The following is a 27,203-nucleotide window of genomic DNA, read 5'->3' on the forward strand; positions in this document are numbered from 1 at the left end:
TAATTATTGGCCATAAAATCAAGCTACTTTTGTGTTGAAAAAATGCTTTTTGCAGGTAGCTTTAATGAAGGTGCTTTCAAAACAAACTTTAAAGAGGGCTTATCTTTGACACTTTATATTTTAGTCGACTAAATTAAAATGTTGTGTAATTTCTTTGATTAAAACTACACTAAAACTAAACCAATTTAGATAACTAAAATTAGACTAAAACTAAAAAAACATTTTAGCAAAAAGACTATTACTAAAACTAAATTAAAAACGGCTGTCAAAATTAACACCATTATTCGTGTTTACTTTGTTTCATCCATCCATCCATCTTCTTCCGCTTATCCGAGGTCGGGTCGCGGGGGCAGCAGCTTAAGCAGGGAAGCCCAGACTTCCCTCTCCCCAGCCACTTCGTCCAGCTCCTCCCGGGGGATCCCGAGGCGTTCCCAGGCCAGCCGGGAGACATAGTCTTCCCAACGTGTCCTGGGTCTTCCCCGTGGCCTCCTACCGGTCGGACGTGCCCTAAACACCTCCCTAGGGAGGCGTTCGGGTGGCATCCTGACCAGATGCCCGAACCACCTCATCTGGCTCCTCTCGATGTGGAGGAGCAGCGGCTTTACTTTGAGCTCCCCCCGGATGGCAGAGCTTCTCACCCATCTCTAAGGGAGATCCCCGCCACCCGGCGGAGGAAACTCATTTCGGCCGCTTGTACCCGTGATCTTGTCCTTTCAGTCATAACCCAAAGCTCATGACCATAGGTGAGGATGGGAACGTAGATCGACCGGTAAATTGAGAGCTTTGCCTTCCGGCTCAGCTCCTTCTTCACCACAACGGATCGATACAGCGTCCGCATTACTGAAGACGCCGCACCGATCCGCCTGTCGATCTCACGATCCACTCTTCCCTCACTCGTGAACAAGACTCCGAGGTACTTGAACTCCTCCACTTGGGGCAGGGTCTCCTCCGCAACCCGGAGATGGCACTCCACCCTTTTCCGGGCGAGAACCATGGATTCGGACTTGCAGGTGCTGATTCTCATCCCAGTCGCTTCACACTCAGCTGCGAACCGATCCAGCGGGAGCTGAAGATCCTGGCCAGATGAAGCCATCAGGACCACATCATCTGCAAAAAGCAGAGACCTAATCCTGCAGCCACCAAACCAGATCCCCTCAACGCCTTGACTGCGCCTAGAAATTCTGTCCATAAAAGTTATGAACAGAATCGGTGACAAAGGGCAGCCTTGGCGGAGTCCAACCCTCACTGGAAACGTGTCCGACTTACTGCCGGCAATACGGACCAAACTCTGGCACTGATCATACAGGGAGCGGACCGCCACAATCAGACAGTCCGATACCCCATACTCTCTGAGCACTCCCCACAGGACTTCTCGAGGGACACGGTCGAATGCCTTCTCCAAGTCCACAAAACACATGTAGACTGGTTGGGCAAACTCCCATGCACCCTCAAGGACCCTGCCGAGAGTATAGAGCTGGTCCACAGTTCCACGACCAGGACGAAAACCACACTGTTCCTCCTGAATCCGAGGTTCGACTATCCGGCGTAGCCTCCTCTCCAGCACACCTGAATAGACCTTACCGGGAAGGCTGAGGAGTGTGATCCCACGATAGTTAGAACACACCCTCCGGTTCCCCTTCTTAAAGAGAGGAACCACCACCCCGGTCTGCCAATCCAGAGGTACCGCCCCCGATGTCCACGCGATGCTGCAGAGTCTTGTCAACCAAGACAGCCCCGCAGCATCCAGAGCCCTTGCCACCGAGGAGCTTTTTAACTACCTCAGCAACCTCAGCCCCAGAAATAGGAGAGCCCACCACAGATTCCCCAGGCACTGCTTCCTCATAGGAAGACGTGTTGGTGGGATTGAGGAGGTCTTCGAAGTATTCCCTCCACCGATCCACAACATCCGGAGTCGAGGTCAGCAGAACACCATCCTCACCATACACGGTGTTGATAATGCACTGCTTCCCCTTCCTGAGGCGGCGGATGGTGGTCCAGAATCGCTTCGAAGTCGTCCGGAAGTCGTTTTCCATGGCTTCCCCGAACTCCTCCCATGTCCGAGTTTTTGCCTCCGCGACCGCCGAAGCCGCACACCGCTTGGCCTGTCGGTACCTGTCCGCTGCCTCAGGAGTCCTATGAGCCAAAAGAACCCGATAGGACTCCTTCTTCAGCTTGATGGCATCCCTCACCGCCGGTGTCCACCAACAGGTTCTAGGATTACCGCCACGACAGGCACCAACTACCTTGCGGCCACAGCTCCAATCAGCCGCCTCGACAATAGAGGTGCGGAACATGGTCCATTCGGACTCAATGTCTAGCACCTCCCTCGTGACATGTTCAAAGTTCTTCCGGAGGTGGGAATTGAAACTCTCTCTGACAGGAGACTCTGCCAGACACAATGCATTTGGGCCTGCCAGGTCTGTCCGGCATCCTCCCCCACCATCGCAGCCAACTCACCACCAGGTGGTGATCGGTAGAAAGCTCCGCCCCTCTCTTCACCCGAGTGTCCAAAACATGAGGCCGCAAATCCGACGACACAACTACAAAGTCGATCATGGAACTGCGGCCTAGGGTGTCCTGGTGCCAAGTGCACATATGGACACCCTTATGTTTGAACATGGTGTTCGTTATGGACAATCTGTGACGGGCACAAAAGTCCAATAACAAAACACCGCTCGGGTTCAGATCCGGGCAGCCATTCTTCCCAATCACGCCTCTCCAGGTTTCACTGTCGCTGCCAACATGAGCGTTGAAGTCCCCCAGTAGAACGAGGGAATCACCCGGGGTAGCACTCTCAAGTACTCCCTCGAGTGAACCCAAAAAGGGTGGGTACTCTGAGCTGCGGTTTGGCGCGTAAGCGCAAACCACAGTCAGGACCCGTTCCCCCACCCAAAGGCGGAGGGAAGCTACCCTCTCGTCCACCGGGTTGAACTCCAACATGCAGGCTCTGAGCCGGGGGGAAACAAGAATTGCCACCCCAGCCCGTCGCCTCTCACTGCCGGCAACGCCAGAGTAGAAGAGAGTCCAGCCCCTCTCGAGAGAACTGGTTCCAGAGCCCTTGCTGTGCGTCGAAGTGAGTCCGACTATGTCTAGTCGGAACTTCTCCACCTCGCGCACTAGCTCAGGCTCCTTCCCCCCCAGCGAGGTGACGTTCCACGTCCCAAGAGCTAGCTTCTGTAGCCGAGGATCGGACCGCCAAGTGCCCTGCCTTTGGCTGCCGCCCAGCTCACATCGCACCCGACCTCTATGACCCCTGCTATGGGTGGTGAGCCCATTGGAGGGGGAACCCACGTTGCCTCTTCGGGCTGTGCCCGGCCGGGCCCCATGGGGACAGGCCCGGCCACCAGGCGCTCGCCATCGTGCCCCACCCCCGGGCCTGGCTCCAGAGGGGGGCCCCGGTGACCCGCGTCCGGGCGAGGGAAATCTGGGTCCATAGTTTTTATTTTTCATTGAGGTCTTCGAGCTGCTCTTTGTCTGATCCCTCACCTAGGACCAGTTTGTCTTGGGAGACCCTACCAGGGGGCATAAAGCCCCCGGACAACATAGCTCCTAGGATCATTGGGACACGCAAACTCCTCTACCACGGTAAGGTGGCAGCTCATTTCTTGTTGAGAAATTGACTTCAATATACAAACTTCTATTCACGCACCCTGTTAGGGCCATTTATACAGTTACACTGTATAAATGTCCTTACATGTTTCTTCCTCTACTCTTTGTTCTCAAGAGTTGAACACCATTGTCTTTACAAAAACATATAAAACCACACTTAATTAACATTCAATATTAAGTATCTTCTAAAACGAATAGGATATAAAGGTATTAAGCTTTTAAGGTATAAAACTTTCTTTTTTTCCCCCAAATTTCTCAATCAGTCCTAAACAAAAAATAACAAACATTAATTTATTTATTTTTTATTCACCCTTTTATTCAGATTGTTACAGGTTTAAAGTACCAGTAGAGTGGAAAAACTTGATTTGATATACTTATTTGTGTTTCATTGTGTCCATTAAACCATATCCAATTGTATTTACAATCCGCAAAGTGTGCGAAAATACTGTCTAAACGCCACAAAATGCCACAAATTTAGCCGGCCATTTTGAATATTCCGCTCCATTAATTTCAGTAGATTCTACTTCACTGGAGGAAGGGTTCTTCACTCCGACCATATTATCAGATCAGTCGTACTGGAAAAACGCAAACATTGAAAAGAGATGTGCTGTTTATTATTTACAAACCTTTTGTAAGACAAGGACACATATTCCTGGCTTTTTTTTTAATGCTTTCGAAATCGTAAATAAATAGTTAACAATTGAGTCAACAGATCGAGGGTCCGCTATTGTGCCCTCTAAAAAAACACCCAGAAACCGCCATCAATACTCAATTTACATGTTGTGAACTGAATATTAACCAAATATGAGTGATATATTGTCATTATACGTGCCAACGCAGACCACCTATTCTAGCTAACTACTAGCTTACGCTGCTATTGTTGACACACTGAGCTGGCGGCAGCTTCTGTTACATTTCAAACTTGCTAAAAGTAAATTCTAGATTATAATATATGCATCGCTCACCTGGTAGTAGACAAATGTGGCCATGGACCGAGAGGCTGGTCGACTTTGACATCTCCCGAAATGGTAAAAAAGACCCAAAAAGTTGCTCGTTGCGGCAACTTTATTTGAACCCATTGTGAGGATTACGATTTAATCTTCTTTTAAACGGGATTATGTGAGCATCCCGTCGGTCAGCATCCCAGCGAGAGTAGAAATTGTACAGTAAGTGTTTGTTTTATTAAGGTTTGTTATAGTTAGTTTGTATGTTTAGCACCTAGCGATGCTGCTGGATGCTAGTGTTTCAATAAAGCTTCATCCGTTTAGCACTCGGCTTCTAAAACATATTACTTACCCTCTTTGTGTTCGGGCTCAAAAATATACAATTCTGGATCATCATTTGTTCCAAAATAATTGTTGTTGGCTAAAGTCTCCTTGATTAGCATTGTTGTTGATGGGGAACACATCTGTGACTGGTTTGCTCATTAAAGGCCTACTGAAATGAGATTTTTTTATTTAAACGGGGATAGCAGGTCCATTCTATGTGTCATACTTGATCATTTCGCGATATTGCCATATTTTTGCTGAAAGGGTTTAGTAGAGAACATCGACGATAAAGTTCGCAACTTTTGGTCGCTGATAAAAAAGCCTTGCCTGTACCAGAAGTAGCGTGACGTCACAGGTTGTGGAGCTCCTCACATCTGCACATTGTTTACAATCATGGCCATCAGCAGCGAGAGCGATTCGGACCGAGAAAGCGACGATTACTCCATTAATTTGAGCGAGGATGAAAGATTTGTGGATGAGGAAAGTGAGAGTGAAGGATTAGAGGGCAGTGGAAGCGATTCAGATAGGGAAGAAGCTGTGAGAGGCGGGTGGGACCAGATATTCAGCTGGGAATTACTAAAACAGTAAATAAACACAAGACATATATATACTCTATTAGCCACAACACAACCAGGTTTATATTTAATATGCCACAAATTAATCCCGCATAACAAACACCTCCCCCCTCCCGTCCATATAACCCGCCAATACAAATCAAACACCCGCACAACACACTCAATCCCACAGCCCAAAGTACCGTTCACCTCCGCAAAGTTCATACAGCACATATACAGTATTTCCCCAAAGTTACGTACGTGACATGCACATAGCGGCACGCACGTACGGGCAAGCGATCAAATGTTTGGAAGCCGCAGCTGCGTACTCACGGTAGCGCGTATCCAACTCAAAGTCCTCCTGGTAAGAGTCTCTGTTGTCCCAGTTCTCCACAGGCCAATGTGTATCCAACTCAAAGTCCTCCTGATAAGAGTCTATGTTGTCCCAGTTCTCCACAGGCCAATGGTAAAGCTTGACTGTCATATTTCGGGAATGTAAACAATGAAACACCGGCTACGTGTTTGTGTTGCTGCAGCCGGCCGCTAATACACCGCTTCCCACCTACAGCTTTCTTCTTTGCTGTCTTCATTGTTCATTAAACAAATTGCAAAAGATTCACCAACACAGATGTCCAGAATACTGTGGAATTTTGTGATGAAAACAGACGACTTAATAGCTGGTCACAATGGTGTCCCAAAATGTCCGCTACAATCTGTGACGTCACGTGCAAACGTCATCATACCGAGACGTTTTCAGCAGGATATTTCGCGGAAAATTTAAAATTGCACTTTACTAATCAAACCCGGCCGTATTGGCATGTGTTGCAATGTTAAGATTTCATCATTGATATATAAACTATCAGACTGCGTGGTCGGTAGTAGTGGGTTTCTGTAAGCCTTTAACTCTCAAGTGGATCTGGAATCTCCGTGAGATTGATAATATTTTGATCATATCTATTTATTCGCAAACTTTGGATGTCTTTTGGTGTCATAAATATGATAATTGCTGTAATATAGAGGCAACTTGTTTTTTCACTCTACTGGTACATTAAATTAGTAAAATAATGCAAATGTATTCTAATTGGAAAATGTGACATCATCTGATCAAAAGGCCTTAAAATGTTTGATGTTTATTAAACAATTACATTTTTGGTAGACTTGTTTAAGGCTGAAGTCAATTGAGAGATTTGAATGTAAAAAATGTAAAAAGAAATATGAATACAAAATGATTTTTATGCCCTTTGAAAAATGAAAGACGTGTGTCCTGTTTGGCTTTGGGGTAGTCGAATAACTGCTAGTGGAATGTGCACCTGTGAAAGAATTGGACAACGAAATGTTACAATTTAACATGAAAAAAGTCCTCCCAGGAAAAATCCTGTGTATTGGAATAACAACAAAAGTGATGGTCAAAAACAGCCGAAACTTACTGTAAGACAAAAAAAGCAAAAAACTACTGTATGTTACCATAACAGCAGCGACAACCAGTGATGTGTTGAAAATCCCATATTACTGTACAGTACTGTATTTTTATTCTCAGATTCACACTTGTTTGAATTATATACAAAGTGGTCTATTCTGGATTTGACAATGAATAAAAATAAATAAAATAAAATAAAAAAGCAAGACAAGTTAGGAATTTCATTAAATATCACATTTAATGTTGTCAACATTATTTTCCAGATAGCACATTTTGGGTAAATTTTCCACAACTTCAATGTGTCTGACTCAAACATAAAATATATAAACATTATTTATAATAACAAATAATACAAAACTGGATAGGCCAGTGGTTGTGGAGCTGTTAGTTTCTTACACAAGATGTGTCAGTGATTACGAAAAAAAAATCATGAAAATGAGTATTCTATCATTTGATTCAAGTACTTCATTCTGAAACACAAAAATCAGAAAGCAGATTATCTACAAAAGCAGATCATAGCGGTGATGGGAAGGGAGAGTAATAACTTGAACCTCTGCTAGTTGTGTTCATTCCTGAGAATTCTCCTCAGTTTTTCGATTAACACTTAAAGCATGTACAAATAGTACCAATAGACAATGAATGGCTAGATATGATTATGCATTTCTATGACCATGTTACAGTAGTCAAAATCTGAACAAATGACACACAATACTGTATGTCTGGCCAATCTAACACATGGTAGCAGAGTATGTTCTACACGTCTTCTCTTTTTCTGTATATACTTGTGGCATTTGCAAATCTGTTGTTTCTCATTAAAATAGGTTCCAAAGAAATCATAAAAATCATAAATATACAAGGAGTACATAGCTTAGTTTACAGAGGAGAAAACATTTGATTGACTTTGTTTATAGGGACATGGAGGGGAAAAAAATGTTTTGCGAGATCTCACAATACTTTTTGCGAGATCTCGCAAAAAGAAAACATTTATTAGATTGGAAGATTTCAGACCCACTAGTCATACACTGATTTTTATGTTGCAGACTAATATCCAAAATATTTATTCAACGACTACGTTTATATGCACACAATATTGCGATTAAGATTGAGTCTTTGAGACATGTTTGCATCCACAAGCATTATGAATATTCCCATTTACATTTTAGTGAGCATTTTCCCGATATTGTTGATAAACGTGACGTCAAACACAACGGGGATATATATATATATATATATATATATATATATATATATATATATATATATATATATATATAAATATACTACCGTTCAAAAGTTTGGGGTCACCCAAACAATTTTGTGGAATAGCCTTCATTTCTAAGAACAAAAATAGACTGTCACGTTTCAGATGAAAGTTCTCTTTTTCTGGCCATTTTGAGCGTTTAATTGACCCCACAAATGTGATGCTCCAGAAACTCAATCTGTTCAAAGGAAGGCCAGTTTTGTAGCTTCTGTAACGAGCTAAACTGTTTTCAGATGTGTGAACATGATTGCACAAGGGTTTTCTAATCATCAATTAGCCTTCTGAGCCAATGAGCAAACACATTGTACCATTAGAACACTGGAGTGATAGTTGCTGGAAATGGGCCTCTATACACCTATGTAGATATTGCACCAAAAACCAGACATTTGCAGCTAGAATAGTCATTTACCACATTAGCAATATATAGAGTGTACTTCTTTAAAGTTAGGACTAGTTTAAAGTTATCTTCATTGAAAAATAAAGACATTTTAATGTGACCCCAAACTTTTGAACGGTAGTGTATATATATATATATATATATATATATATATATATATATATATATATATATATATATATATATATATATATATATATATATATATATATATATATATATATATATATATATATGTATATACACACATATAGATATATATATATATATGTATATACACACATATAGATATATATATATATATGTATATACACACATATAGATATATATATATATATGTATATACACACATATAGATATATATATATACATATATATATATATATATATATATATATATATATATATATATATATATATATATATATATATATATATATATATATATATATATATACATACACATACATATATATATATATGTATATACACACATATAGATATATATATATACACACATATAAACACATTTCGGGAGAACATCCGCACCGTAACACAACATAAACACAACAGTACAAATACCCAGAACCCTTTGCAGTACTAACTCCCCCCCACCCCCACACACCTTGTAGCGTCCCGGAAGAGTTAGTGCTGCAAAGGATTCTGGGTATTTGTTCTGTTGTGTTTATGTTGTGTTACGGTGCGGATGTTCTCCCGAAATGTGTTTGTCATTCTTGTTTGGTGTGGGTTCACAGTGTGGCGTATATTTCTAACAGTGTTAAAGTTGTTTATACGGTCACCCTCAGTGTAACCTGTATCGCTGTTGATCAAGTATGCATTGCATTCACTTGTGTGTGCATGCAGAAGCCGCACATATTATGTGCCCGCGGGCCAAGTTTGACACCCATGCTTAAGTAAGTCACTTTTTTCCGCTAAAAACTCACTCTTGTTACTTTAAGGCCTGTTTGCTCAATGGGTCATATTTGGCTTCAAAGGTCTATACAAAAATACAATGAAGTCGCCTGAGAAGGGCAATACACATTTTGAGTGGTTCAATGTGTATTCTCACTTTTAGAGTTGAAAAAATACAGCATTTTAATTGTAGTATTACAATTTTATTACAACTAGCAAACGACACCAAATCAGTGGAATGACTCCCATACTGTACTTATCCCCATAGACAAAAAGGGCTTCTATGTTTTTACAATACTCTTGAAAATGAGTAGAAAACCAATACTTATGCCCTCTGTAATATTTGTTTTTAAAGGCCTACTGAAAGCCACTACTACCAACCACGCAGTCTGATAGTTTATATATCAATGATGAAATCTTAACATTGCAACACATGCCAATACGGCCGGGTTAACTTATAAAGTGCAATTTTAAAATTCCTGCCACACTTCCGGTTGAAAAACTCCTTTGGATATGATTTATGCGCGTGACGTCACAAAAGCAACGGAAGTGGTTGGACCCCATCGGACCCGATAGAAAAGCCTCTTGTTTTCTTCGACAAAATTCCACAGTATTCTGGACATCTGTGTTGGTGAATCTTTTGCAATTTGTTTAATGAACAATGGAGACTGCAAAGAAGAACGTTGTAGGTGGGATCGATCGGTGTCTTAGCGGCTAAGTACAATACTGTAATATCTGTGATATTTGCATTAGTGTACTGTGTCTTTAAGGGTTTGGGGAACGCGCATGCGCGAGTGAGTTGGCAGAGAACTTGAGTGTGTGTGAGCGTGACTTTTGGCTAACAGCAGCTTGTGTATGTGTGTGCGTTACTTTTTGAACTACAACCAGTTACCGCTTGTTAATAAAGCGATTGAGCAATTTGTTTAATGCACAATGGAGACTGCAAATAACAAAGTTGTAGGTGCGATCAGTGGTGCGGCGGACTACAGTAACACCAACACCAGGAGGTTGTGTTGTGTTTTGAGCAGGATAACAGACGCACTACGGTGAGTCTAGCTTTGACTTCCAAACATTTGATCGCTTGCCCGTACGTGCGTGTCGATATGTGCATGTGAAGTACGTAACTTTGGGGAAATATATGTTTCTTGCCGACTCTGATGGCGGCCGGGATGTCGTCAAAAGCGTGCAACGCCCGCCGCCGCATCTAAGTTAGCTACGCAGCTAGGTTAGCTTCTGTTTTTTTAGCTTCGCCAAGCGGAATATTATTAATTGTGTATTTACATGTTCATGGTTTAATAGTATTATTTATCTTCTGTCTATCCATCCAGTCAGGGTTTTTTTTATTTAGTTTCTATCTGCATTTGAGACTGCTATGCTATCGCGTTGGCTACGCAGCTAGGTTAGCTTCTGTTTTTTCAGCTTCGCCAAGCTGAATATTATTAATCGTGTATTTACATGTTCATGGTTTAATAGTATTATTGATCTTCTGTCTATCCATCCAGTCAGGTTTTTTTTTATTTAGTTTCTATCTGCATTTGAGACTGACGCTATCGCGTTGGCTACGCAGCTAGGTTAGCTTCTGTTTTTTTAGCTTCGCCAAGCGGAATATTATTAATCGTGTATTTACATGTTCATGGTTTAATAGTATTATTGATCTTCTGTCTATCCATCCAGTCAGGTTTTTTTTAATTTAGTTTCTATCTGCATTTGAGACTGACGCTATCGCGTTGGCTACGCAGCTAGGTTAGCTTCTGTTTTTTTAGCTTCGCCAAGCGGAATATTATTAATCGTGTATTTACATGTTCAGTCACTGTGAATGTCCATTTCGCGTTCTCGACTCATTTTCAAGAGGATATAGTATCTGAGGTGGTTTAAAATACAAATCTGTGATACACAATAGAAAAAGGAGAGAGTGTGGAATCCAATGAGCCAGCTTGTACCTAAGCTACGTCAGAGCGAAAAAAGATACATCCATCACTGCCTCTCAAGTCCTTCACTGTAACGTTCCTCATCTACGAATCTTTCATCCTCGCTCAAATTAATGGGGTAATCGTCACTTTCTCGGTCCGAATCTCTCTCGCTCCATTGTAAACAACGGGGAATTGTGAGCAGCACTACCGCTTGTGACGTCACGCTACTTCCGGTACAGGCAAGGCTTTTTTTATCAGCGAGCAAAAGTTGCGAACTTTATCGTCGATTTTCTCTACTAAATCCTTTAAGCAAAAATATGGCAATATCGCGAAATTATCAAATATGACACAGAATGGATCTGCTATTCCCGTTTAAATAAAAAAAAATTCATTTCAGTAGGCCTTTAATATATATATCATTATAATCAACTCAACTCAAAAATGTAAATCACAAGTTAAACAATACTTTGGGATCCAGTCAGTTGCGGCATTGGCAATCTGAAAAAGGTGTTTACATGTCTCAAATGTATACTAATAATACAGAAATATTGTGTGCATGTCATGTCATGACCATAGTGACCATCTGATCAGGCTGGGCGGAATGATCCAAAAATGGATCATATCCATAACTAAAAGGTTTGACCTTATTGCTTGATTGTCTGTAGCCAAGTTTACAATTTCTTAGCCAAAGTTATATTCTGAAGTGTGATCGTTGCTTTAGTTTTGGTTACGGTTGACAAAAGCTTATGACAGAAGTATAGTAAACCTAAATTAACAAAAAGGAAACTTTGTACAGTATAAATTAAAATTTGCGTGTCAAATCTTTGAGACGGAGTTCTTAAGACAGTTTTTCCACAAAAAAACAACCACTACAGTAGGAGGGGGATTCATATGACCCCATTCGTCGTGGTTTACCTGACACATGAAGAAATAGGGGGTACATTAGGAATTATGATTAGGAATGGGGCCACGTGAATCCCTTCCCTACTGTAAATGTTAGCTTGGGAGCAAAAGCATGCTAACAGTCAGGTAAACCTTGGCCCTTTGGTGGCAAATGGTGTAATATCAACATTGCGTGAGTAAACATTTTAATTGAATGCTTAATAGTACAAGAAAGAATCATCAGGAGTAGTTGATTTGATCATATTAGTATAAAAGCTTTATCTCCTTGAACGTACGGAGGTAACAAGCTAAGTTAGATAGCCCAAGAGGTAGAGACCAACAGGTTTGTATACAGGTGCATCTTAATAAATGAGAATGTTGTGCAAAAGTGAATTTATTTCAGGAGTACAATTCCTGTAATTCCCAGGAAGCCTTTGCAGTAATTTGCTGACATTAGTAGTTTACGTTTTCACAATACTCAAATGTTTTACCAGATTCTGAATTTGGGTTTCTTAATTTGCTGTACTCTATAACCAGAAACATTTCATTTTGTGTAGTGAATCTGTATAATAGCTGTTTCTCAAAAGGAACACTTCAGTCAGTACACTACAATAACTGGTTTTTGAGTGTGCACATGTTGACAGTTTAGTGCTGTCCCAAATCGTAAATGACGAAACAATATTAACCCGCTTCTTCTTCTTGTATTTCTCATTTTGATGGTGGATAAAAATTTGGATCGCACGTAAATAACCAACACCTTTATTACCCACTTCTTGATTGTGCAATACAACATTTGGTATTAATTTTGCACGCTAGCCCGTACCTCTGCTCTGCTTCAATTGAGGTGGAGATTATGTCATAAACGTGATTACATCATCATTCTTTGCTTGGTATTGTCCATTGTGGGGCTGTAACGATATAAAAGTTTTATATCACAGTCATTATGACCAATTTTTCACGGTTATCATTATTGTTGAATGTGGTCAACAAGTATTTATACACACTAAAATCTTTTTGACCAAGTTTTATATTTTTTTTATTAAAGGAGCCATATGTAATAATTTCATGTCAAGTCATTATTAAATGGCCCTGATATGTCAAACGGCATTCATAAATCATGTTCTTTTCCAATACCTCTATAACTGATAACAGTAGTTCAGCCAGGATATGCTCATTTGAAAAATTAGATTTACAGCCCTGTAATCTTGTTATTGTTTTCATTTCGATGCCAATTGACCAATTAAAAAGTCTGTGATTGTGTCCCATCCAGGTTGCTAGATACACACGGCCATCTACTGCCACTGGTAAAGTTACTAAACATGTCAGACCTTAGTAAATCTAAAATCTCAACTTATTCACGACAAAACCAGGAACAAAACAAGGATTTGTATCGGGGATGCCTTTGAAAGATGAAGGTGATTGAAGGCGGAGAAGATTTTTTCATCTGACGCCAAACTTGCTAATTTCCTCCTTGTTAGGTAAGGAAGGCTTTTACGTTTTGTTATTACTAGTAATAAATGGAAATGGACATTTGGTATGTCAACTATATTGTCCAATACAGCCTATGATCTTGTCTAAAAAAGCAAGTATGTTCCTGCAACAAATACTTAGCATGCTAGCGTGGTCAATGACACATCGACATATAAGCTAATGGGGGAAATATATGCCCGTTAGCCTGTATGTCGATGTGTATTCCAACTGACAGGGCAAAATATATTTTCGACAAATAAAACCTATGTGGATATGGGTATTGTCAGTGCCTATTTATTTCTCAATATGCTGATACACTGAAGAAATGGGTTCCAGCATTAGCACGGCTAATTGGGGTTTCTGGTACTGTATGTGCATCAAACACATATGGGGTGGTATTTGCTTGGCACAATATAATGCATTACATGTAATGATTTTCTACTTTGTGTATTGACATGGTAGTAGGCTATATGATTTATGTGCAACGTGTTTTTTGCGTAACGTGGGTTGACTCATAGAATTGCACTCTGCACTGAAAGATGGTGATGTGCGTAAATGGAAGAGAATGCAGTGCGTCAGGTTGGATGCAACATGGAGTTATGCTGAACGAAATGTGGCGGTAATTTTACTGTTGGCCTTGGTTTGCCATCAAAGTAGGCCTATGCGATATATAATATAGTATATATAATATACAAACCCTGTTTCCATATGAGTTGGGAAATTGTGTTAGATGTAAATATAAACGGAATACAATGATTAGCAAATCCCTTTCAACCCATATTCAATTGAATGCACTACAAAGACAAGATATTTGATGTTCAAACTCATAAACTTTTTTTTTTTTTTGCAAATAATAATTAACTTAGAATTTCATGGCTGTAACACATGCCAAAGTAGTTGGGAAAGGGCATGTTCACCACTGTGTTACATAACCTTTTCTTTTAACAACACTCAGTAAACGTTTGGGAACTGAGGAGACACATTTTTTAAGCTTCTCAGGTGGAATTCTTTCCCATTCTTGCTTGATGTACAGCTTAATTTGTTCAACAGTCCGGGGGTCTCCGTTGTGGTATTTTAGGCTTCATAATGCGCCACACATTTTCAATGGGAGACAGGTCTGGACTACAGGCAGGCCAGTCTAGTACCCGCACTCTTTTACTATGAAGCCACGTTGATGTAACACGTGGCTTGGCATTGTCTTGCTGAAATAAGCAGGGGCGTCCATGGTAACGTTGCTTGGATGGCAACATATGTTGCTCCAAAACCTGTATGTACCTTTCAGGCGCCTTCACAGATGTGTAAGTTACCCATGTCTTGGGCACTAATACACCCCCATACCATCACAGATGCTGGCTTTTCAACTTTGCGCCTATAACAATCCGGATGGTTCTTTTCCTCTTTGGTCCGGAGGACACGACGTCCACAGTATCCAAAAACAATTTGAAATGTGGACTCGTCAGACCACAGAACACTTTTCCACTTTGTATCAGTCCATCTTAGATGAGCTCAGGCCCAGCGACGCTGTTTCTGGATGTTGTTGATAAACGGTTTCCGCCTTGCATAGGAGAGTTTTAACTTGCACTTACAGATGTAGCGACCAACTGTAGTTACTGACAGTGGGTTTCTGAAGTGTTCCTGAGCCCATGTGGTGATATTCTTTACACACTGCAATTACTTGCAATAGCTGGTTGAGAAAGGTTTTTCTTAAACTGTTCAACAATTTGCTCACGCATTTGTTGACAAAGTGGTGACCCTCGCCTCATCCTTGTTTGTGAATGACTGAGCATTTCATGGAATCTACTTTTATACCCAATCATGGCACCCACCTGTTCCCAATTTGCCTGTTCACCTGTGGGATGTTCCAAATAAGTGTTTGATGAGCATTCCTCAACTTTATCAGTATTTATTGCCACCTTTCCCAACTTTTTTGTCACGTGTTGCTGGCATCAAATTCTAAAGTTAATGATTATTTGCAAAAAAAAAAAAGTTTATCAGTTTGAACATCAAATATGTTGTCTTTGTAGCATATTCAACTGAATATGGGTTGAAAATGATTTGCAAATCATTGTATTCCGTTTATATTTACATCTAACACAATTTCCCAACTCATATGGAAACAGGGTTTGTATTTCGATGGTGGTCCGTGTGGTCAAACGAGACATTTTAGCAGGGTAATGCCAACAATCTGTCCCGACTAAAATTTGCCTAATCAACATCAGTAAAATGTGTCATAATTACTTAGTAAACCATCTTGCAAGAAGCATAAACAAGAGAAACCTACAGCGTAGGACTCGTCGATGGCCTTTTGAAGTTCCTTGGAGTAGAATTTCGGATTCGGCTGCGTATCTGGCAACCTCAGTCATGGAGAGTGGGAGTGGACTACAGAATTTTGACCGTGATTGCATGGCTACATTATTACATATGGCACCTTTAACTAAAATAGATAGACACACAAAATACTTTTTTTTGGAAGAAAAAAAATATTGTTGTGGCTTCACAAGAGCTATATTATTTTTATTTGAGCGTTTAAATGTTTATCTTTTTCCGTTTTTAATTTAACAATTTAGAATATTTTTTTAATAAACGCAATTTGGGTGTTCACTTTGCTTCACTTCCGGTTTATGTTACATCACGCGAGTTCACTTACTGCCAAAGACGTCTCCGTCTGTCGTGTATAAATCGAGTTGTTCAGACAGTAATTTATTCATACAGGGTTAGATTGGGGTATGACATTTCTTGTGTTCATTTGAGCATTTAATCTAGCTAGCAAGATAACTCTAGTCAGTCCCTATGTTTATCAAAGTGGGGTTATCAATCACGTTTTTTCGATAATTTTTAATTTAATCAAAGTTTATTCCGGTAATACTAACCGTTTTACCGCGATGATTATTATCGTTTATCACTCCATTCCTAGTCTGTTCCTTTCCGCTACGTAATCAACATCGCGATGATTGAGGGTGGTAAGTGTACAGGACTGCGTACTTTCATGCATTCAGAAGCGCATGTCGAAAAATCCCCAAATTGAGAGACAGCCAATAATCTGATTGAATTTCACTTTTGGATTTCAACTACTGAAAAAAACTCACTTTTCCAGCAATAACAAAACAAGGTTTCTCCTACGATATATCTATAACTCTGCTGTATAGACACGATACAGTTAACAGGACAGGATTATTTGTCCTCTATTTACCAACTGCAGGATAAAAAGAAATAAATTATATACAGTTGTATCCAAGATTTAAAAAAAAAAAAAACAACTTCACAGCCTTACAAATGTGCAGGCTAATACAATTTCTATACAGTGGTACATTTTAGGTGGATGCATATACTAGGTTCTGTATTTCACATATATACATTAACATACTTTTAAGGTGTGACAATACATGTCTGTGCCTTTGGACAAAAGAACAGGATAGAAAATGAAAATAACAAAAATATATTAAATAATTTACTTCACAGCTCTATTCTGGATACAGTGTACACGTGTGAAGAGAAGCTAGGCAGATCTTAAAAGTCTTATTACTGTTTAGAAAAATTCAGCAATGTCAGACAGAGGCATCACTTATGCTTATAATATGCTACGTTTTTCCTGTATATGGCCAATAGTATGTGGTGATATATTCAAGTATATGTAATATAACCTGTAGATAAATGCTATTGCTGGTTTGCAGCTAGGTGTATGTTCATATTGATGTTTTTTTAAACCTATTTTGAATAACCTGATGACAATTGCCAGCTTTACCCACATAAACCATGTGAAAGGGAAGACTGGATCTGGCCTGTTAAGCTTCCACTCTTTTCATAGGTTTATTCATAATCAAAAATCGAAATTATCATCCGAATGGCAAAGTGAAAAAGAACAGCTGACCTTCCCAAGCTGACGTTGCATTGTTCTGGTTTTGACTGGCAATTGGTTGAGAATGAATGGATGAATGAACAATGCCTCTGCTGGTTGCAGACAAGAAGTTCACTCAATTTTTACTTGATGGCTTCAAGACACAATTAATCAGTTCCACACTATGGGCAGAATTTGATTAATTATCTTTAATGATTAATTCACCTCTTAAACTTGGGGCTATTTAACGTAACAAATGACATTCAAAATAAGTTATATTTTTTTCTGCATGTACAAGGTCTATATGAAGAAATTAGGTATCAAAGGAAATACTTTCCTGGTTGATATAAAAATAAAAATGTACATATCTTTGCTACTAGATAAGAGTCAATGAAGTTGCTTGTTTAGTGAGTTTTAGCGAAAGAAGAATGATATTTGCACCGTTGGAAGGGCGAAGTATTGGCTTTTAAGGTAGGCCAAGTTTGTCCAATTTTTGGAAATATTTATGAAATTAATGGATGGATGGATTACTGACATGCTGGGTCTTGGACCGCTCACCTTATGCATTTTCGGCATTTGTCCATTTAAGTGCTTGTGGTTTGAATTGTTTTCTGTCCTGAAATTGGTTAGCTGATGTTCTTCTGGTTTTACAGCAGGGCTATTCAACTAAATTGTTAAAGCTAAGGACCATGGGGCAGGACTTCTCCCTTCACTTTTAGTCTTATTTTGTATATTCCAGGAGAATCAGCTTCCTCTACAGTAGACATTTCAGAGTTACGGGAGCGCTTATTTTGTTTTTAAGGACTGTCTGCAAAAATGCTATTCTCTCAAGTTGTTTTTAACTTAACTCAGGGGCCACCAGTTGAATAGCCCAAATGATGAAAAAGAGAGGACCTAAAATGGAATCTAGAGCAACAGTACTAGTATAAATAAATTAATTGAACAAATGACTACAGACTACAACTGAAGTAAACAAGCTACAGCAACACCTTAGTTACATGAATCACATCACAAAAAAATGTGTTACTTCCAAAAAGTAGAGGACTTAAAGGGTGCCTCAGTGTTTTACATTTACTAGCAAGGTTAAAATGTCAATGCAAGGATACGCCAATGTGTTTACATCCATCCATTTTCTACCGCTTGTGTTTACTGTGGTCCAAATTCCTCTATATTACAGGAGTACTCTAGTGTTTTCAACTGAACTCTGGGGCCAACATGGTGTCATTCCAAGGACGGAGTCGGCCCGCCAGTTGAAAAGCTCTATAGCATGTGTACAATAATAGAAGCACTGCGTAGCAGTTTGCATAGCAACACAGCTGCCGATGGTACCGCACGGGGTTTGGGGGATTTAAAAGATTAATTAATATGCTAATACATACTGTGCACAAAATATGAAATCTAAAAGTTGTAAAAGGATCAAAATGATCCTATTTGATCAATGGAAAATCTGCTACATGTTTCCTTTTTCTTTATTGTCTGTCAAAGAATTATATTGTTGATGTTTTTCTGTTCTCTCCCATAACTTAATTATTCCTTCATATTTTAAGCCAGAGACATGGAAATCAAATGGCTTGACAGCCAGAAAATAAATAATCAAATATATTCAGCGGCTTTACTTTGCTGTTCGAGGCAAAGTTTTATTGTCACATTTAATAGTAACAGTGGATAACTTATGGCTGTTCAAATGTTAAGTTTAAAGACTGCCTGTACCACAAGGGTGTAACATTAAAAGTGGTCATGATCAGATTTTTTGGTACAGAGGCGTATGGGAAGTGTGCCTCACATAACGCGTCTACTGGATAAGTAAATACAAAATACAGTGCAGCCCAGCCTTTGGTTAGCGAAAGCGACAAGGAGAAGTCAGAGCTTATAAAAACCCTCTTCTGTCATTTATGTGGATAAAAAGAAAACAATGTGAGGGCGAACTACAAACCACTATTCAACCATGTGGTGTATTATATTAGGGGCGTCCCGATTAGATATTGAATTTGGTATAAAAAGCACACAAGGTTGGTCTTTTATTCTATTTTAGAGAAGTCATTTAAAAAAGATAGTAGGCTGTAGGCTACAATGAGCTAGCAGCTACACAACAGTTTAGCACACGATAGCACATAAGCTAGACCTATGTATTAAGTGTCCTTAATTGAGCAATATTGCAGCCTAAAACAATTGTATCTTAACTATTAAATAAAATAATATTATAATTAAAGTATTAGATAATTATATTTGCATATTATTTATAGAGACAAAGTCTCCAAAGCAGAACCGTATAACAAAGTATCCAGTAATAAACGTGTCTGCATCATTCAACTTACTGCATCATGACTTAACTTAATAAACTATTGTGGCCACCAGGTGTCACAAAAAACAATTACTGTACCATGTCACTTCAACTTAAAGACAGCATACGTTCATTCTAGACAGTTAATAATAAATAGGTTGGTGTTTTCATACTTACATTGTTCTGAGTAATATCACTTGGTCAAACTTTTTTTTTTACATTCCACACTACAAAATAAAAGTATGTATGATTTGTGCTGATATCGTATTGAATCAATATCGGTATCAGCCAATACGTAAGGCTCCAATATGATAATGGTATCGGAAGTGAAAAAGTATTATCGGCACACTACTATTAAATAATTAAAATTAAAATTTTTGTATTTGAATTTTTTATTGGATCATTAAAATTATTGGAGCATTACCTGTTTTTTTAGGCCCAATTTGAAATATAATTCACAAAAAAACTAAGTAGTTTTTCAATGCATTTTGTTACTTTATTGCACCAACAATTAACTGGACCATGATCTTAAAAAAATTTGGCGTACCGTTATACCCCTACCTTACAATTAATGTTTTATGATCGCAACGAATAGAATATTGAACTAACCAATAGGTTTGGAAACAATGTATAGGTTTAAAATACGATACAATGTTTATATGAGGGGTTAGCTGCCCCTTTCCCTTACTGCTTTATTGTAAATGACATACTTTTCAAAAGACCCCAGTGTGTAAGTTCCAAATCTGCCAATGATATTTGCATATTTCAGCCATGTTGCTTCTTCCAACTAGCCAATTCCCCATTTAACGTTACACTCTATGGCGTGAGCACGGGCACATGTAAATGTGACCATAACAGGTCATTTACAAGAAAAACTGATTTCTTCAGCACAAACAGCGTGAGCAAGGTGAGCTCGCACTGTAATTTTTTTGTCAACTGAAAAACTACTGAAATTACTGCGTTTACTATTTTTAGGTTATACCTAAGAATTCTAGACAATGTTTTTTTTTTTTAAATGCAGCTGCTGCTTAGGTAAAAATATTTGCAAATATTATCTAATAAACTGCATGCAATTCAGCATGCTTATATTTGTGGTATTAATGTGAAGCTTCATACTTTTTAAAATCAATAACTACATTCCTGTATGCTCGTCCACTTTTGTGGGTATATGCAAGCGTTGCCATAATTAGAATTTCCTTAAATAAATTTTATTCTGAATATAGATACATGACAAATAATGGGGTTTATGACTACACTGCGTCAAACATTTCAACAACTTTTAAAATTGGCGTAATTTCCAGAAACACGCCCTCTTTGTGCATGAACAGAATCTTTGGCAAAAAGAAATGATAAGAGTGTGAAGGAACACAGGGCCGGATTAAATACAGTTAATATGACATAACCAAGAAAATTGGAGGAAGCCTGAGGTTTCTAAACCTGATGATGCAACAATAATCGATTGCCTAAATATCAAGTTGAATTGGGTTTAATGCTGATTTGGTAATCTAACAGTTCAGAAGGGAAGACAGCTGTCGTCGTACTAACCAATTACAGGGGGAAAAGTCATAATCACAGCTTGTGAAAAATGTTAAATATATACATGAAAGCAAGTATATTTCATTATGGCGCAGTGTAAAGATGATAACGTTATCCTATTGAGTATTTGTCACATACATTTCCATCTTTCTATTACACCCACAAAAAGCAGATAGTGGATGTTTTTGTGTTGTTGTTTTTTTAAATATTTTTTTTTATCATATTTGAGCATACAATCAGTAGATGTCAACGAGAAGTCATGCTTTTCCAGTGAAATGCTACGCAGATGACTGATGACATTGAGACGCTTTCATGATTCCATATTAGCAGCTTCTCGGGCAAAGATGATCACACTCACAACAGCAGCTATTCCCACACCAGTGGAGAAGGAGGCATTTCAGAGGGCTGTGCCACTGTGGAACTGAGAGAGAAAGTGCATTAGGTGTATACAAGTCTATTACCCAAACATTAGGGGTTCACAATAAATATCGGACGATTTATTATTGATTACGATTATTGATGACACTAGAAATGTATGAGTACAGTTTGAATTATTTTTACCTCCAGGTGTGCACAAACTACAGTTTAATATAAATTAAAACAATACATACAAAGAATTTATCAATATCAGTCTTGAGAAGCAGGAGGTTATTGGTATCGGCTTGAAAAAAAGATTTGCAATGGTAGATTGACAGTATTGACCTGGATACAAGACAGTATACAACCTAAAATAGCATTCAAGTGAACCGCACCGAACCAGAGTTGACTTGCAGTCTGAGTTACCATACTTACTATAAAAAAAGAATCCAATTACTGAGTACTCCTTCAAAAAGTAACTTACTTACTTGACTGATTACTTTATTTTTATAAATAAATAAGTTAGATTACAAATTACTTTTATTAGTTACTTTCGGCAGTGATTTTAAAAAAAAGTATTTTATTTATATACAGTACAGGCCAAAAGTTTGTACACACCTTCTCATTCACAACACAACTGATGGTACCAACCCCATTGATAAAGCAAGAAATTCTACTAATCAACCCTGATAGGGCACACAAACCATTTTAGGTGACTACTACTATTCTCATCGAGAGAATGCCAACAGTGTGCAAAACAGTAATCAGAGCAAAAGGTGGCTATTTTGAAGAAACTAAAATATAAAATGTTTTCAGTTATTTCACCTTTGTTTGTTAAGTACATAACTCCACATGTGTTCATTCATATTTTTGATGCCTTCAGGGACAATCTACAATGTAAATAGTCATGAAAATAAAGAAAACGCATTGAATGAAAAGGTGTGTCCAAATGTTTGGCCTGTACTGAATATTTATACATATTTACATATACAGTACATGCACATATATAGTGTAGAAAGGGGTTAAAAATCATTCATATCTTAAAGACAAAACTTTGTGTTATTTATCATTGTGCTTTTTGCTGCTTTTCCAATTTTTGCTTTTTTTTTTTATTGTTAAAAATTTTAACTTCAATGTGCTAAGGGCCAATGACAAGCAAGTTACAGGCCGCAAATGGCCCCCTGTGCCGCACTTTTCGGCACCAGTCCTGTAGAGGACAGATATTTGTGGCTATTATAGTCTTAGTAGTGTAGTATATTTGTTCATTGTATGGTCACATATGGGGATGCAATTCACGTGGTGGTGGTTGTCTACGTCAATGTCAGAAGTAGTACAATCAGATGTTCACTTGGCGGGTTTTTCGTGTTTGATTGAAAAAAAAGGTGAAAGGGGAAGTACTTTAGCTGACCGTCTTGTTTTATCATTTATCACTGCCTTTTCACATGTAAATACTTCCTTCAGTATCCACAATAAATCAACACATATCAGTACTTTATAGCAATGTTCACAGACTCTATTTGACTTGTTAGTTTACCGTTGCAGGTAAGCAATGCTTGTCGCAGTTGAGAGGAGAGTTGTTATTTGTTGGATGCTGAAAAATGTTTGATGCGTTGCAACAGTCAGCCTTAATGCATTGCCGCAGCTTCATAATTTTTTCGATATGCACGTCAACAATGCACGTTTGCGAGACAAGGTACGCGGCCGTGGTTAGATGTGTGGTTTTGGTTAGGTTTGTGAATTCTGATGTGAAGATGTCGCCAGCACAGAGTGTACAACGAATCTTAATATTGCTGTCATTAGCTGACAAGAAAGAAAAGCAGCAAGAAAATGCCAATCTCTCTCCACCCTCAATGCTTGCTGCTTATGTGCTTAGTATGTAGTACACGTGACTCGTCCTCTTGCTGAAAACGTGCCTTGTCGCATGCATGACTCCACTCCCCAAGATGCAAGAAGAAAGTAAAAATATATATTTTTAGTGAGGAAAATAACAACAATATTAACACACAGTCACTTGGATAAGTAACTTTAATTTGGTCACTGGTTCAAAAATAGTAATGCGTTAGATAACTCATTACTGAAAAACGTGGTCATAATAGAGTGACGTGTTACCGGCATTACTGGTCTCGATCACATAAAGTTCTGTAAATTGCATTCCCACTTGACGAATGTAAACACATTCTAAGCAAACAACAGACGAGGAGTTATGACGCAAATTTTAAGATAATGGTGCTTAATGAGGTAGTCCTCAAACAATTGTCAAGCAGCTATGAAATGAATATATAAGCACGAAATAAATATGCCTAACTTATACTTGCCAACCCTCCCAATTTTCCTGGGAGACTCCCAAATTTCAGGGCCCCAGCCGAAAATCTCCCGGGGCAATCACTCTCCCGAATTTCCACCCGGACAACTATATTGGGACGTGCCTTAAAGGCACTGCCTTTAACATCCTCTACAAACTGCCGTCACAGTCACTTTTCCTTCATACTAACAGCGTGCCGGCCCAGTCACAAAATATATGCGACTTTAGCACACACACATGTGAATGCAATTCATACTCGATCAACAGCCATACAGGACACACTATCGGTGGCCGTATAAACAACTTCAACACTGTTACAAATAATGCGCCACACTGTGAACCCTCACCAAACAAGAATGACAAACACATTTCGGGAGAACATCCGCATCGTAACACAACAAACACAACAGAACAAATACCCAGAATCCCTTGCAACACTAACTCTTGCGGGACGCTACAATATACACCCCCGCTACCATCAAACCCCCCCATCTCCCGAATCCAGAGGTCTCAAGGTTGGCAAGTATGGCCTAACTGATATTTAAAACATGATGATGCATTCTGTCTTGACCCAAGAACAGGTCTGTAAAATGGTGTGTCTTGTATTCGGGTCAATACGGTATACATTAAGAGCGTACTGATACTTTGATCAGTTCTTTTTTAGATGGAATGACTGAACGTCATCTTTAATGGATTGAAAAACTAAAATTATATGGCCAGGTTTGAGATTATTAATTAATAATTCTGAACTCTAAGTACAGGTTCAAATAAACAGTGGGAAAATAAGTGTTTCATCCCCTGTATATTTTGTAAGTTTACCCTCTTACAAAGATACGAACAGTTTAGAGTTTGTAAAAGACATCTTGAATAAAATAACATAGCAACCTTCATAGATAATCTATCTTCTTAGACAAAACACATTAAAGAACCTCCCACCTGATAAAGCTTTTGAAAGCAGCTGACTGAGGGTTGATGCAGAGTGGTACTCGACTCCCCTTTTGTTGTTCCAAAATAAACTGATGAATGATCTCTGTGGAAGAGAACAGACACGCCAAGTAATTAACAGTGTGAGTATTGTGTCCCAATTTCCTTCTCAAAGGTTGTTTCATGAAAGAAAGGAAAAGATGTATAATGCAGAACTCAAATAACATGCGAGGCGAACGCTACATGGACCCAACACATGTCTGTGTTAAACGTATGTACCATGAACGTATGTACTGCATAACCAATATCAAAGACATCAGATCTGGTCCCTAAACACTGCAAGTTTGAGCTGCTAACACACCTGATCTGTTGTCTTTGTCTGAGGAAACACTGGAGATGTTTGTCCTGGTTGATGAAAGAACACTTAACTAAGTGTTCTTTCATCAACCAGGACAAACATCTCCAGTGTTTCCTCAGACAAAGACAACTCCCGAGAAAACCCAACAACCTGCCTTTTAGATTAAATTCCTACATCAGTTTTTAAATCATTGTATGTATTCTATTAGAAACAGCTTTTAACTATAATGAGTTTCTCTTCAGACAGGGGTTTTCCCTGTCGTTTTTGGTGGTGGTGAAGCCTTATCTGAAGAAGAGCAGTTTGGACCCAAATGTAGTAATTACAGGCTTGTATTCACCTTACAGTTCACGTAAAATGTTTGAAAAACTTGTTTTTAACCAAGTTAACAACTTTTTAAATCTAAATAACATTTTAGAAAGACCTCAGTCTGGTTTTAGGATAAACCACAGTACCGAGGCAGGACTTTTAAAGATTTGTAATGACATCAGGTGGAATCTAGATAATAAAAAGCTCACAGTGATGGTTCTGCTGGATATAAGTGACGCTTTTGATACAGTTGGTCGGTTGAAATGTATTTCGAACATATATACAGTATCAATATGATACATCACATATTTTACATATTTTCTTTACAACATGCCCATAAAGCAGTACGAAGAAGCAATGTTTACCTAATTCTCCCCCTTTTTCACTTCATAGTAATTACTAACACATCCTGTTCTCAATTTGTACACAATTTACATCGATGTGTTCTAAATACAAAACCAGTGAAGTTGGCACGTTGTGTAATTCGCAAATAAAAAGAGAATACAATGATTTGCAAATCCTTTTCAACTTACATTCAATTGAATAGACTGCAAAGACAAGATATATAATGTTTGAACTGAGAAACGTAATTTTTTTGGAAAATAATCATTAACTTAGAATTTAATGGCAGCAACACATTGCAAAAAAGTTGGCACAGGTGCATTTTTACCATTGTTTACCAAACGTTTGGGAACGGAGGAGACCATTTTTTAAAGCTTTTCAGGTAGAATTATTTCCCATTATTGCTTGATGTACAACTTATTCAACAGTCAGGGGTCTCCAGTCTAGTACCTGCACTCTTTTACTATGAAGCCACGCTGTTGTAGCACGTAGCTTGGCATTGTCTTGCTGAAACAAGCAGGGGCGTCCATGATAATGTTGCTTGGATGGCAACATATGCTGCTCCAAAACCTGTATGTACCTTTCAGCATTAATGGTGCCTTCACAGATGTGTAAGTTACCCATGCCTTGGGCACTAATACACATCACACATGCTGGCTTTTCAACTTTGCGCCTATAACAATCCGGATGGTTCTTTTCCTCTTTGTTCTGGAGTATACAACGTCTACAGTTTCCAAAAACAATTTGAAATGTATTCGTCAGACCACAGAACACTTTTCCACTTTGCATCAGTCCATCTTAGATGAGTTCGGGCACAACGAAGCCAGTGTGTTGTTGATGAATGGCTTTGGCTTTGCAGAGTTTTAACTTGCACTTACAGATGAGGCGACCAACTGTAGTTACTGACAATGGTTTTCTGAAGTGTTCCTGAGCCCATGTGGTGATATCCTTTACACACTGATGTCGCTTTTTGATGCAGTACCACCTGAGGGATCGAAGGTCTGGAATATCCTTGCTTACGTCCAGTGATTTCTCCAGATTCTCTGAACCTTTTGATGATATTACAGACCATAGATGGTGAAATCCCTAAATTCCTTGCAATAGCTTGTTGAGTAATGTTGTTTTCAAACCCTTCGACAATTTGCTCACGCATTTAATCACAAAGTGGTGACCCTTCGCCCCATCCTTGTTTGTGAATGACTGAGCATTTCATGGAAGCTGCTTTTAATCATGGTACCCACCTGTTCCCAATTAGCCTGTTCACCTGTGGAATTTTCCAAAT

The 27,203-nt window shown here is 39.0% G+C and overlaps 1 protein-coding gene across 1 annotated transcript in view; it reads right to left on the minus strand.

Moving 5' to 3' along the window:
- Window positions 1–9,188: 9,188 nt before the first annotated feature.
- Window positions 9,189–27,203, minus strand: part of nlk2 (nemo-like kinase, type 2) — a 92,212-nt gene continuing 74,197 nt past the window's right edge. The window contains exons 10-11 of the mRNA XM_062067865.1: window positions 24,928–25,021; window positions 9,189–21,753 (exon numbers count right to left, since the gene is read on the minus strand). Of these exons, the coding sequence (XP_061923849.1) occupies window positions 21,699–21,753; window positions 24,928–25,021 (149 nt within the window). The 3' untranslated portion in view covers window positions 9,189–21,698. The remainder of the gene's footprint in view (window positions 21,754–24,927; window positions 25,022–27,203) is intronic.

Source organism: Entelurus aequoreus, linkage group LG13 (assembly GCF_033978785.1).
Source record: "Entelurus aequoreus isolate RoL-2023_Sb linkage group LG13, RoL_Eaeq_v1.1, whole genome shotgun sequence".
Taxonomy (NCBI): Eukaryota; Metazoa; Chordata; class Actinopteri; order Syngnathiformes; family Syngnathidae; genus Entelurus; species Entelurus aequoreus.